Source organism: Panthera onca, chromosome B1, assembly GCF_046562875.1.
Source record: "Panthera onca isolate mPanOnc1 chromosome B1, mPanOnc1 haplotype 2, whole genome shotgun sequence".
Classification (NCBI taxonomy): Eukaryota; Metazoa; Chordata; class Mammalia; order Carnivora; family Felidae; genus Panthera; species Panthera onca.
Window position 1 is genome coordinate 88,229,959 of NC_138342.1, and position 14,460 is coordinate 88,244,418.

The 14,460-nt window shown below is 33.8% G+C and overlaps 2 protein-coding genes across 5 annotated transcripts in view; one reads left to right on the plus strand and one right to left on the minus strand.

Annotated features, from left to right (window-relative positions):
* Positions 1-5,264, plus strand: part of ARHGEF38 (Rho guanine nucleotide exchange factor 38) — a 131,073-nt gene extending 125,809 nt beyond the window's left edge. For both annotated transcript variants that reach the window (XM_060654492.3, XM_060654493.3), the window contains one exon: positions 2,980-5,264. In XM_060654492.3, the coding sequence (XP_060510475.1) occupies positions 2,980-3,165 (186 nt within the window). In that variant the 3' untranslated portion in view covers positions 3,166-5,264. The remainder of the gene's footprint in view (positions 1-2,979) is intronic.
* INTS12 (integrator complex subunit 12) overlaps positions 1-14,460 on the minus strand; it is a 35,259-nt gene that overhangs the window by 823 nt on the left and 19,976 nt on the right. For 2 of the 3 annotated variants that reach the window (XM_060654503.3, XM_060654505.2), the window contains exons 6-7: positions 13,636-13,782; positions 10,387-11,070 (exon numbers count right to left, since the gene is read on the minus strand). In XM_060654503.3, coding sequence (XP_060510486.1) covers positions 10,486-11,070; positions 13,636-13,782 — 732 coding nt within the window. In that variant the 3' untranslated portion in view covers positions 10,387-10,485. Of the gene's footprint in view, positions 1-10,386; positions 11,071-13,635; positions 13,783-14,460 lie in introns of those variants that run through there. The other variant, XM_060654504.3, reaches the window with a different exon arrangement.

Consider the following 14,460-nt stretch of genomic DNA (forward strand, 5'->3'; position numbering starts at 1 on the left):
GAACAACTAAAATATTCCAAAAAATGAGAAATTCTTCAGCTTTTATCTAGAACAGACTGAAAACTTCTAACTTGTAGTCTAATGTTATCAACTGCTTTCTCTTTAAAAGTGGACTTAGTTCCAGAGGAGGCATAAACATATAAAAACTGAAATATACTTATCCTAAATTAATTCTGGACCACTATCACTTAAAGTATATAATTTTGTACTTTAAATTTACAATTTCATGAAAATCTATATTTAGTGTATAAAATATAACCTCTGCTGTAATGTCATACCAAATAGATCTAGGTGGAAGATTTTATATTCCTTTTGAGAGAATGTGTGCCAAAGTGAAAAACCACCACAACTATTTAGGAATCATATATTAGTAGGTAATTCAATCTGCTAACCAATCTATAGCTGCATTGGTAAAGCATATATGTTTTACCAAGGAAACAAGTAAAAATTATACAAGTTGGCTAGTAACTGCTAACACAGGCTCTTAACTGATAATTTCAGAAACTGTACTATGGTGCATCAGATTCCTGAAAGCTTTTGCCCACCAAACCCTCTACTCTTCTCTTGTGAATCTAATCAATATCTTCATTTCCTCATCAACAACAAAAACATCAGCAGCAACATATTAGAGACCTCAATCCCTTTCCACAAGAATATACTCTGCTCATCCTTCCTAGAACAAGAGTTTGGTTCCTAAAGTAGTATGAGAAATGGACCAAGCACTGGCGTTAGAAAATACAGTCCCAGCAGCACTGACTAACTCTATGACTAATGCATTGTACTACTCCAATTCACAGCTCACAGGGTTGTTGAGGATGAAGCACATTTGACATGTAAACTCATGAGCGCTAGAAAAGATGGTGGTTATTGCTGCCACTCCATTGCTCAAGACCTTATAGCATCTTCCCTTTTGTTTTCTTCTTTAATTTTTAAATTACAAAATAATCCATGCCCAACAATCTGTCTTGTGTGTATCTTATATGATGCAAGGTGATCTCTTGTATATTCTTGTAGAATATCCAAGCCTTTCAACTCAACTTTTAAGTCAAATTAACATATATTTGAATTCCTACTGTGTACCATGATGTGGTCAGCAAAGTTTAAGTGTTCCTCTATCTCTCTCTCTCTCTCTTTTTTAAGTAAGCTTTACACTCAAACTGGGACTTGAACTCAACCCTGAGATCAAGAGTCACATGCTCTACTGACTAAGCCAACCAAGCACTCCATAAATCTCCTCTCTTTGAAGTGGAACTCATGCTGGAGTTGTTGAGACGATATAAAATCAATGATATCAAATCTTCATCAGAAGTTAAATAATAGTTCAACATCTACAAGAATAACTTATGCTGTTAACTATATAGTCCCCTCCCTACACTCCCCAGTCTCCTTTCCTGTTCAATGAAGTCATCTTATTTATCATTTTCTTTTAACATTGACTCTCAATTTTGAGAAAGTTAATCTGCTTGCCTTTCCCATATACTGTTTTCACATATTCCCTGTACTTTGAAATATGACATATCCACCCCTTTATCAACTTTGTCACCTACAGAAGGTTACCTCTTTCAAAAACTAGCTCACAAGTAGTTAATATATCTCTCATGTGCGTAGGGTGTTTTTTGTTTGGTATGTGTGTACATTCTGTGAGGCACATTTTTCCCGAGCTGGGTTGTAAGTTCTCTGACAATATTTGGCACTTGATAGGCACTTAATAAATTTTGATTGAATGAATAAATAAAATGTTAGTCAATTGCTTAATTTTATGATGTAAATAAACATTTCTGTTATCAATCTTACAATTTTAGTGGAAAAGGACTAAACATGTAGGGGCTTCTTATGCATCTAATAATTCTGAAGTATTCTTTTGAGGTTAGAGAAAAAAATATTTAATGATTATTTTTATAGAGAGAGAGAAAGTGGGGGAGGAGCAGAGAGAGATTGAATCCCAAGCAGGCTCTGCTCTGTCAGCACAGAGCCCAATGTGGGGCTTGACCCCATGAACCATGAGATCATGACCTGAACCAAAACCAAGAGTCGGACTTGCTTAACCGACTGAGCCACCCAGGTGCCCTAAGGTTAGAGAAAAATTCTTTTGACTGAAGCATGTTTTATTAATTTCTTCTAGGCCACTTAAAATTATTTAAAAATTATAAATTTAATGCATTGTCATTATAAAGGCTTAGAATATAAACAAGTAAAAATGAAAATCACCTCTAATTCTACCAAAGAAACTAACAGTTTTAGACTTATACAACTGATTTTATATCCTTTTTCTTTTTTTTTTTGGCTTACTGTTTCATCATAAAGCATTTGCTCCATGCTATTAGTCTCAGAAAACAGCATTTTTAATGACTAAATTTACTTACTGTAAAGGTCACAAATTTCCTTAGTATAAAGGTACAGAATAGACTTAACTATTCTCCTCTTACTGAACATTCAGTGCTACTTCCATTTCCCTCACTTTCACCTTACAAATGGGGATTGCAGTAATATTAGTATATAAAAATCTCTGCTAATGTCTCTATTTCTGTAGAAGAGATTCTTAGAGCAATTACTGAATAAAAAAAATAAAAGAATTAACATTAAAAAAAATCTTTTAGGGGCCCCTGCTTGGCTTAGTCAGTAGAGCATGCGACTCTTGATCTCAGGGTCATGAGTTCAAACCCCATGTTGGGTGTGGAGCCTACTTAAAAAAAATAAAAAATAAAAATAAATAAAATAATCATTTAATAGAAGCTGGGAAATTGCCTTCAAGCATGGACAGTTTAGACTCCTCCCAAAAGGACAATAAGAATGCCTATTGAACTATTCTCATCTGGGTCAAGGTTTAGCAAAGTAAATCCATCAGAAGGAATTGGGGAATGTGACTTTGAAAAAAGAAGAACAGTGTTCTTTCTAAAAGCTTGGAAATCTTTGTAATGTTTGTCTAAATATTTCTAAATATTGGTTCTGCTTCCAATAATGGCATTTCCTTCTGTCTAGATTTTCTATGCAGTTCATGCTTTTCAAGCACGAAGTGACCATGAACTCAGCCTTCAGGAGTACCAAAGAGTCCACATACTTAGATTTTGTGACCTAAGTGGCAATAAAGAGTGGTGGTTGGCTGAAGTTCAAGGGCAAAAAGGATATGTGCCAGCTAACTACCTTGGGAAGATGACTTATGCTTAAGAAAAGAAGCCCTTGAATTCTGTTTTCTGGCAGGTTATTGATGGACTACCTCATAAAACTTACAAAATGTTGGTCTAGAAATCAAGAAACCTCCATACTACATGAACTGATACTGTATCAAGTTTTAAGGAAGACTGCTTCCTAACAAGATTATTTGGAAATGTATTTTGAAGAATAAATGTTGAAGGAAACAAACAGAAACAGCAAAACAAACAGCTAAAGCTCCAACTACCAACTACTTAAAAATGGAGATCTTTGAAAAGATAAATGTATCCTTTATCAGCATGAAAGGCTGGATCTAAGGATAAGATTTTTTTCAATGTATTGTATTATGTATTTTGCCTCAAATGTTTTTGTTTCTCTCATTCTCTTTTGTGTGTGTGTGCACATATACACTCACACACATGTAATTATATTCATTATGTGGTTATGTATACTATGTGATATAGATTATACACTGTTATGCATAAACCAGGGAGTATACTAAATATACATAATAGGAATTAACAGCCAGCTAGAAATCTTTGTTGTGGAACATCTCTTTACTGTAAGTTTTAAATGAAAAAAACCCTGAATGACCTTATAATATCTAACATTTACTGAATGCATACTACATGACAAAAATTGTTCTATATGTTTATGTGGTAACTTATTTTTTATTTTTTTTTAACCTTTATTGATTTTTGAGACAGAGAGAGAGAGCATGAATGGGGGAGGTTCAGAGAGAGATGGAGACACAGAATCTGAAACAGGCTCCAGGCTCTGAGCTGTCAGCACAGAGCCCGACGTGGGGCTCGAACTCACGGACTGTGAGATCATGACCTGAGCCGAAGTCGGACGCTGAACCGACTGAGCCACCCAGGTGCCCCATGTGGTAACTTATTTGATACTCACAACATTATGAAGAAACTGTGGCCCACATGGATGAAGTAATTTAGCCCAGGTACACTGCTAGTAAGGGCTGGGACTCAAACCTAGGTCTGGTTCTGGGATCTACACTCCTAACCACTATGCTGTACCAACCCTCCAGGAGTATACATTTGCTGTCAGCAAAGCACTTAATGATGCACATAATGGACATTGATAAGGACCATTTTTCTCTCAGGTCATATTTAAGTATTGAGAAGTTTTTCAAAATCAAGGGCTAGGAGGATTTCCATGATATTAGTCTAGAGAAAATGACGTATCTACGTTTATTTTTTTGTTTTGTTTTGTTTTGCTTAAACATTTTTTAAAGTATAATTGTTTAAAAACGATGCTACATGATCACTAATGTTACTTGAATGAGGAAATATTTTTGGATCGCTCAATCATTTCGATGATGAATGTGGAATGTGTGCTCCATGTTCTGAGCCAAGATGTAAATATTTTTAGTTGCCGATTGTACTTAGACAAAGAAGGCATTAAGGATAACATTTGCTGAAACACAATGTCCTGGGACACTGAACTTTCACTTGGGAATAGCTCAAAATTGTCCCCTAAGATTTCAGGATATTTTGTCAAGACATTTTATTGACTTGTTGATGCTCCTTTAGGACAGTAAAAAGATTTAAAGTTTGACTTAGTGGTTTCCTTTAAACACCAACATAAAGTGGACTTTCATTTCCCACATAGAATGTGCTAATAATGACATTAAAGATTTAATTGTTACTTTGAAAGATTTGATCTCTAGAACGTATACTGTAACATACATTACTGAAGAATACAAAACAAAATGAACAGGGATTTTCAGAGGGCTGTTTTAAGTATGCATATGACATGTACAACCATAGAAATTCATTAAGACATTTCCATGACAGAATAATTTGCATTTCATAATATTGTACCTGAAATACTTAATCTAAAGATAGTTTTATAAGGTTCTAATGGTAAGTTGTTTTTGCATAACATTTTCTTGTTTTGAGTTTGGATACTAAAAGAAGATTCTCTTTTAGACATACAGAGACTTTTTATGTCTTTTAAATGGTGCTTTGTACCCAATGGTGAAAACATAATTCCAGTTTGCGTAGGGCAAAACAAAAGGAAATCCAAACTTGCTACTTGTGGTAACTATGAACATGCCCAACAACCAAACTGGTGGGGAAACTATATCTAATGTATTTTTTATATATGATATTTATACTTTTAATATATAAAAGTATATATATTTATACTTTTAATATATAAAAGTATAAAAAAATATATAAAAGTATAAAAGTTAATATATAACTTAATATATATTAAATGCATGTATTTAAATTAGCTGTGACTTCAATACTCCCCTTAAAATGAAGATTGATAGAAATAGCTCATATTTGCTGTTTTGGCTGAAATAAGTCACTAGATGTATAGAAGCTTTGTCTGCTTGTGTGGTCCTAGGTTGATGCCTCCTGTCTCACCTTTTTAGAAACCACACCACTAAAATCAGAGCTGCAGTTAGCTGCTGAGCAAGTGTAATGAAGCCATCTCCTGTAGTCCCTCACTATTGTAATGAACATACATTACTCTAAAACTATGTAGTTGCTATTTTAAAAATATACCTACATTTCATATGCCATTTAGGCTTTATTTTTTTAACGTTATACAATACCTTCATTTTCTTGATATGTTGTTAAGAATCAAGTAATTATAATTTTGAGGTCAGACATTATTTTGTTGAACATAGGGGAAATGAAACTCAGATAGTTATGATGTATGTAAGTCTTTAAGAAATTTAAAAAGATAAAACTATTGGTGACATCATTATAATTAAGGCATGAAGAAACAATTATTTCTTTGTATTTTAAAATTTAAATGTCATTGTAAAATATAGAATTCTCTGAAATGGGTATTTTTACCAAGAATGAAGGAGAAATTTCTGTGGCTGTTTTCCTTTGTAAAACAAATAAACAAGTGTATGTAAACATTTTATTTAGTATTTATTTTTAAATACAGATGTTCTAATATACATAATAATGTTCGGAATTATAAAAGATCCAGTAATACAAATTACCATGGGTACTTAAATCACGTGAAAAAGTCACAAAGCCACTATCCGAACATTCCTTGTACTTTAGAAAAATATTCTTTTGCTATTAGTATAAAACAATTCTATGAAGGTTGAGCTGTGCAGAAGAGATACAGCGCACATTGTTAATCATATAAATGCAGCACTGCATGAAATACTTTTAAGTGCTGATGTATTTCATATTTTGCCTGAAATATAATTTGGACTTTTAGAGATGGCTATTAACTGCCTGTCACTATTTGTGATGAATAGTTCAGATGATGTACAAAAATCAGTGTTTTTATTACTGAAATATGAAATTAAAAACTGCCCATAAGCTTCTTAGATTTTTGTCTACTGCAAAACACTCTCAAAGCCATGTGAACAGAGATAAAATCTTTATATTCTAACATGGTGGGGAAACTAATTTACTGAAATCCTGTTTGTCCTAACTATGGCTTCTTAAGGTACTCAGTGTAGTGCCCAATACTGAATACATCTAGCCCTCACAAAATTCAAGCCAAATTAAGCCTATAAATTTACATTATAGTTGATGAAGAAGTAATTAAATTTCATTGACTGGAAGGACACTCAACTTTACATTCTCTGGGGGAAATTCTACTATTTATAGAATGTTACTATTTTTAAAGGCTAATTTTTTCTGTTACTTCCTTCTATACACGAAATTATATAAAAACTTAGTCATTAAATTATCTGTTATCTACAAAATTATCCAATATAACGCATCTTCACACCTGGACCATTGGAATTCAACCTGCATCTCTGAAGGCCAGCTACTTCTTTCCTGTTATTACACTCTTGATATAGGCAAGATTTGCTTCGGTTTTTCAGTAAAATAAGTCACCCCTTAGCATATAGCAGAATGAGTAGCTCTTGTTCAAAAATGTAGGGGGTATATGCTTAGTCAAGTTTATCTTACAAGAAAACAATACTAAGGTGTGTAAATGTATTTATGGCTTTCTCTAATTCTTTATATAATTTTTAAGATTATTGTATTAATATATTTATTTTTATAAAATGATGTATTTCCTATACAACCTGTGATCATCACAGTATAATTAAATAATCTGTTACTAATAAACAGTACCATGACATCCTTGTTAGGTATCAGAATCAGAAACCTAACCTTAGAATGTTAGATGCCTTCCATTTTATCTCATTAATTATCATCTATATTTTATAGAGGAGGAAACCAAGGATTACACAGCTCATATATGGAGGGACTGGGATTCAAAATCAGGTCTTCTGACTTTAAGCCAGGGTTCGTTTAGTGGTTTTTTTTTTTTGTTAAGTCACCAAAATCTAACAAAGCACAATGTGCATAAAGTGATATTGACCAAATTTCTACTAAAATATGATTTGAGCTTACAATCCTAAAAGCTTACTTTGGCTCACCTACTTATAGGTCTATTCATTCACTGGCATAATATTTATTGAGAATTACAGTGGGATGCTGTGCAATGGTGTGCTAATGGTGTGCAAATCAAGATCTCTGTTCTCATCCAATTTAAAATCTAGTGGTGGTGGTGGGGAAACCTATGTGTAACAAAATAAATTAAATGATAAATACTATTAATGTAAAGCTGGCGACTTTCATCACATGGTCAGTTAAAAAGCTTTGTAGCTCACTTAATGGTATGGAACTGATGAATGGATAAAGAAGATGTGGTTTATATATACAATGGAATATTACTTGGCAATGAGAAGGAATGAAATCATGCCATTTGTAGCAATGTGGATGGAACTGGAACGTATTATGCTGAGTGAATTAAGTCAGAAAAGGACAGATATCATTTGTTTTCACTCATATGTGGATCTTGAGAAACTTAACAGAAGACCATGGGGGAAGGGAAGGGGGAAAAAAATAGTAACAGAGAGGGAAGGAGGCAAACCACAAGAGACTCTTAAATACAGGGGACGAACTGAGGGTGGATAGGGGGAGGTGGGGGAGTGGGGAAAATGGGTGATGGGGATTGAGGAGAGCACTTGTTGGGATGAGCACTGGATGTTATATGTAAGCCAGCTGGACAACAAATTATATTTAAAAAAATAAATAAAAGCATGACCTTTGGGAAAAAAAAATGGTATGGAAAAAATCAGTCTAAGATCTACCTGAAGAAAACTTTAATATAAAAATACCTGTATGAAATATCAAACTGAATTATATACAGTACTAGATGTTTGCATACTTACACATATGTACAGATTCCAAATATATATTTATGCACATACAACCTATACAAAGAGCCATGCTCAATGAAAAATAACTTCCTAAAAGGCTTCTAACATCCTCTCTGAAATACTACAGAAATTAAAAGTTGCGTCTCTTCTCAACTCTTTCCAGTACATGTGTTCTGGCTGTGATGGGATAAAATTTTCCCCTTCAAGTGCCAGTGTGCAAACTGTACATTACGGCTTTAAGTTTTCATAGGTACTGTAGTCACACGAACTGTTAATTCGAGCTTAGCTTGTATCAGATCGTTTTGTCCAGTTTAGGTCAAACTAGCCCTGACCTATAAACAAATATGATGATTTTATGGGTTTTCCTTTTTTTTTTTTTTTTTTTTTTATAGTCTTTTTGATCCTAATGGGGATTTGGGGCTCATGCCAAATTATGTTTAATCCACAGAAATCTGTTTCTCAAAACAGAAACATCTGTAGGCAGATTTTCAACATGTAAATAGATGTTTACTCCACATGTAAGTAATGGGATTATCTCAATCTTGGATTCTATTTTACTATGAATAATTTAGTGCCATTATTTAAGGGTAGTTTAAAATAGTAGCTTTCCTTTTATTGTCACAGAAATCTCATATCAATATATTTTAGAAATTGTTAGAAAAAGCTAGAGATTAAGGGACTCGGTTTGAGATTAGAGGTTTTAAAGATTTAGTAGCACATATCAAAGTTGAAGAAATAAGGCTGCTCATAGTCTAATGAATGAAGGAAATTTTGGACTTCCAGTTTCTGGATGAAATGAGGTATTCATGAAGTATGAAATGGCTGTTGAATTTTCCTGTGAGTAATAAACTGTTTCTCTGGGCCAGAAAGCCTCATATCTTCTGTCAAAAACTATATGTAAAACAACAGTAGGCTAATTTGTTAATTTACAAATAAGGCTACTGCTCAGACTCCCCACATTTTGTGATTTAACAATGTACACACACATCAAAATAATTTCAAGATTTAATCATGATATAGGAGCTTCTTTTATACAAAGGTAACTAAAATTGAAACGTTACAATACATTTGGGCAATAGAAATAAAGCAGCCCTTTTTCTTTTCATGGTATAGGAAGAAACTACCAGCATGTAAACAAGTCAGGAATTGTTTTGGAGTGGATATTTTGCTCAAGAATTCTCAGGTGTGTGTATAATCAGGGTAAATCAAAACTCAACTTTATTAGGTACTAACTATGTGCAGATGTTAGACTGGCAATGTGAGGAAAAGTGGGCAATGGGAGAAAAATATTGCATTAAAAGGGCATGGGAGTTCACAATCTACAGAAGAGATACATCCCTAAATAATTATATGAAGTGATAAAAAAGGTATAATACAGAAATGTGAGAAATCAGTTATGAAAAGTTAATTTTGAAAATGGGGAGATGAAATATTTGGGGTGAGAGGGAGAATCATGAAATGAGGCTGGGGACTAACAATGAATATCTGGAATATTGAGGGGAAAGTAGAAAACTTTATAATAAAGTGGCATTCCTGCCATCTTATAAGGCACCTAATTCAAAACCCTAATTCTTAGGGCTTTGCTAGAAGATGAACTATTCGTTTTTTAAAAAAATTCACATATACTACCAGTCTCTTGGGATTCTAGAAGTTCTCATCAAGAATTAATTACTTTGTGGTTTTTTTTTTTTTAGTTCATTTATTTATTTATTTATTTATTGAGAGAGTGAGAGTGAGAGTGAGAGAGAGAGAGAGAGAGAGACAAAGAACGAGTGTGAACAGGGAAGGGCAGAAAGAGGGAGAGACAGAATCTCAAGCAGGCTCCATGCTGTGATGGGGCTTGAACTCAGGAACTGTGAGATCATGACCCTAAGTTGAGATCAAGAGTCGGATGCTCAACTGACTGAGCCACCCAGGAACCCAAAGAATTAATCATGCTAGTCAGTGTTTTCACACACCATGGAAACTTAAAAATGGTAAAGAGATTTAAAATAAAAAGATTTCCAAATTTTGTTAAATAACATTTAGCATTTTAAGGTAAGAAATAATAGAAATTTCATTGTGAAAATTTTTATTAAATTATAGTATATTACAGGTTATGTCCTAATAATAAGATTTTAGGGTAATGTCAAATAAAAACCTACTTGGCCAGATTACTTCTTGAGTTTCTTCTGGGCAGCTTTCTTCTTGACCATCTGTAATCGCTTCATGGCATTGAGCTGTGATTCTTGTGAAGTTGGACCTTTAAGGGATGCTAAGGGAGAGCTGCTTGATTCTGAAGTGGTTTTGCTAGTGGTATTTCCACTGGACCCTGATGTCCCACTATTTCCATTCCCACTGAGTTGGCTGGTGCTTCCTGGAACTAAACTACTCGGACTAGGAAGACCCACTTTGCTAACATTGTCACAACTAACGGAGCGACTAAGGCCAGTTTTGCCCAAAGTTAGAGGTGGAGGTGGTTTCAAGGGTACAGTGGGTGCAGTGTTGTTATTGGAACCTATTTTGGAACCTATTCCACTTTTAGATGATGTCGCCAGACCAGTCAAACCCACAGGCTTCTGGTTAGTTGATGAGGTAGCTGGTTTCCCACTATTGTTTTGGGTTGTTGAACTCAACTTTGCTGTTGATGGACCAGCAGAAGAAGTTTTAGCTGCAAAAGCTGCCCATCCAGTTAGGCCACTAGTTACTGAAGAAGAAACACTGGTACTAGAAGAATTTCCTGAAATAGCCGTGGATGTCTAAAAAACAAGATAAATATTGCTTTAGAGCCAAGTATAATTAATACATAATGTAATATTCTTAAATATATAACAAGTTTAATTTTGGACTTTTTATACAGAAGTAATGGTTTGGGAAATTTAAATCACACCACCAAATTAAGTTCTTATGAAACTGATCTGAAAAAAAAAAAAAAAAAACAACAAAAACCAAAAACCAAAAAACACAAACATTAAACTTATTCATAGCTAATGGATGCTACCACTTCCAAAGCAGAAATTCTGGGATGCCATATTCTTGTTCTAATGATTCTGAAAAAGAAATGTATGAAATTCCTTTTTGGGAATTGCTTTTAGATTCAGTTACAAGGTCTATCAGAAAAATCAGATTTAATGCTTTAACTTGTTTTTCACCTAAATAAAGTAATATCTAGCTCAGTAAAGCACCTTATTCTTTAGACTTTGCTCCAAATGGCTTGTGGATCATTTCAAAAACAGAATCCACTCTTAATGAACAAAAATGCTCATACCCAGGAAATTTAGAAGATGTCTGAGATAAACAGATTTATTTGATAATTACTTATTGAGTAAATGTGTCAGATTCTGAATTCATTTTTTAAATAATTTTTTTAAGTTTATTTTTGTTTATTTTGAGAGAGAGTGAGCAAGTCGGGAAGGGACAGAGAGAGGGAATCAGAATCTTAAGCAGGTTCCTCGCTATCCATACAAGAGCCTGCCGTGGGGCTCAAAGTCACAAACAGTGAGATCATGACGTGAGCCAAAGTCAAGAGTCAGACACTTAACCAACTGAGCCACCCAGGCGCCCCAGAATCTGTTTTTTTTTAAAATGTCCCAATACCAATTTTGAGTAAATAGCTCCTGCATTGCAAAATATATACAGATTTGCAATGTTAACTATTTGTAATTATACAGCTCTGGTGATATATTAAAAAGGTTTCATAACTTTATTTCCACAATTTGTTCAGGTTTCCATTGAAACTATCACATAAGAAGAGATCCCTGCTCTGTATAAAGGATTTTATTAACCGCCTCAAGAGCTGCACAGTGACATTTAGGCAGGTCTGACTCACTCCCAGATGAATTTCTTAAAGATTTAACACCTTAGTTTCTCTAATTAACTTCACGGCCAATCAAAAGCTAACAGTGATACCAGCGTCACTATATAAATAAATATTGCTCTCATTCACACGAGGACAAATTTTTTTCACCTCCGCACTGGGCAAAAATGTACTTTGTTCAAATTAATTATAAACTGAACTTCTCACCAGCATGCTCTCTACCTTTATATTCTTAAGAAGAGTCACAAAAGTGTAAAATTTATTACAGGTAAAAGATTAAGTCCTACAAACACTAATTTACTTATCAATATGGTAATTACCATGCCTAAAATATATGCTGTTATACTTTAAACCTGAACTCTGGGAGAGTTGGTAAAAAAACATTTTTACTTCTTACAAGGTAGCCTTCAATACCATCTGCATGTAAACATTTTTAACCCATGTGAAAAGTAATCAGAATAGAGTGCTGAGATATTTGTAAGAGGAAAAGCCCAGATTTTTGTTCACGTTCTCTGAAAAACAATAGGATTTTTTCACATTATACATTACACAGTAACTTTCTCGTAAGATTATCCAGAGAAGATAAACCACACATAAATTACAAATTCCTAGAGGAATGCACACAGGTAATGAGAAAAAGTTAGTAAAGAAAGCAAAAGGACACAAGTGTGGTAAACTTAATTTTCAGTTATGAAAAAATCTAATTTTTTCCTTTTCTATTAAACACAAAACTGTCTGCCATATGGCTAAATGATCTTTCAACAAACATCACAGAAGAAAACCCATCTGAAGTAATTAAAAAGACCAACACTTATGAAGTACAAACAGAAAGCAAGTTCTGTGTTCATAGCGTTTTAGTTTAATGGCTTGCTGTTACTGGTATTGCTTTTCCACAGAATGACAGATGGCTTATAATACTATCAGGACAAGCAAAAGTAAAAACAACACCAATAATCCAGACCAAGTAATTTCTTAGTCTTTCAGTAAAGAAAATAAATTTCTCAACTATTCCTCAATTTTTACTGTAAGTAAAAACTACCCATTATCTTAGTTAGAAAGCCATTTGCTTTTTAATATGTGAATGGAACCATTTTTTTTCCATAGTAAAAAATGTATTAACTTTTATCATAAAAATACCAAAACCTTTAAATCAGAATCAACATGACAGCCAAGGCCTTAACTTATTTGCCATAAAACGATTTCATGTTGGATTTTTTTTTTTCAACTGTTTATTTCTGAGAGAGAGAGAGAGAGAGAGAGAGAGAGAGAGAGACAGAGAGCGGGGGAAGGGCAAAGGGAGAGGGAGACACAGAATCTGAAGGAGCGCCAGGCTCTGAGCTGTCAGCACAGAGCCTGACGCAGGGCTCAAACCCATAAACCCTGAGATCATGGTCTGAGCCGAAGACGGATGCTCAGCCAACTGAGCCACCCAGGCGTCCCTCAAGTAAGTATTTTTTAGTCAATTAAATTAAAATCCAATCTTAGAAAAAAATGGAATGTACTGTACCTTGACCTCTGTTCTCTTAAATGCTAGAAAAGTTGTCTCTTGTTTGAGTTTAGTTTCTGGTTTCTTAACCAATGGATCTTTGACAGCTGGAGCTACAGAAACAACTGTGGGGGCTGGTTTCTGGGGTGGTTTCTGAGTTTTTTGAGCCTGTAAAAAATCGGTGGATTAAATTAGATACAAAATATTAACTGAATGCACACACACACAAAAAAGACTAAAAATCTGTCACAGGACTCCTCATTGAATGAAAGTATAGTTGAACATTTACAAAATATTGTGGTGACACTGAAAATACAGATTCTTGGACAAATTATTTTTTATCATCATCCTATGAATGGTTTTATATATTTTATTCATTTCTAAACAGTAAAGATAATATTAAGCTTTAGAAATCATGCAGATGAGGGCTGATTAAATACCATTTTAACAAGGCAAAACAAATTGTCTCTTTAAAAAAAGAAAATCACAAACTATTTGTAACCAGTTAGCTTCACTTGTAATGAAGGGTATTTATCTATTATAGTTGGTCAATAAGACTTAGAAGAGTGTTTTTCTTGATATTCAGATACATGTCTCTAAGTAACTGAGGGTCAGTTGAAAGGTACTTTGGATCAATTATGCAGTTTTAAATACAGAAAATACAGAATGTGGATAAAGAACTATTGTTGATAAATAAGTATCTTTCTGAAGTTTTTCCACACTGCAGAACTAAGCATATTAAACTCTTTGAGAAAGTTCACAAATACAACTTTCTATGTTATCAAAGATGAATCTATACTCCCCATCCCTTTATAAGCATTTTTGGTTTTATTTTGACCAATAATT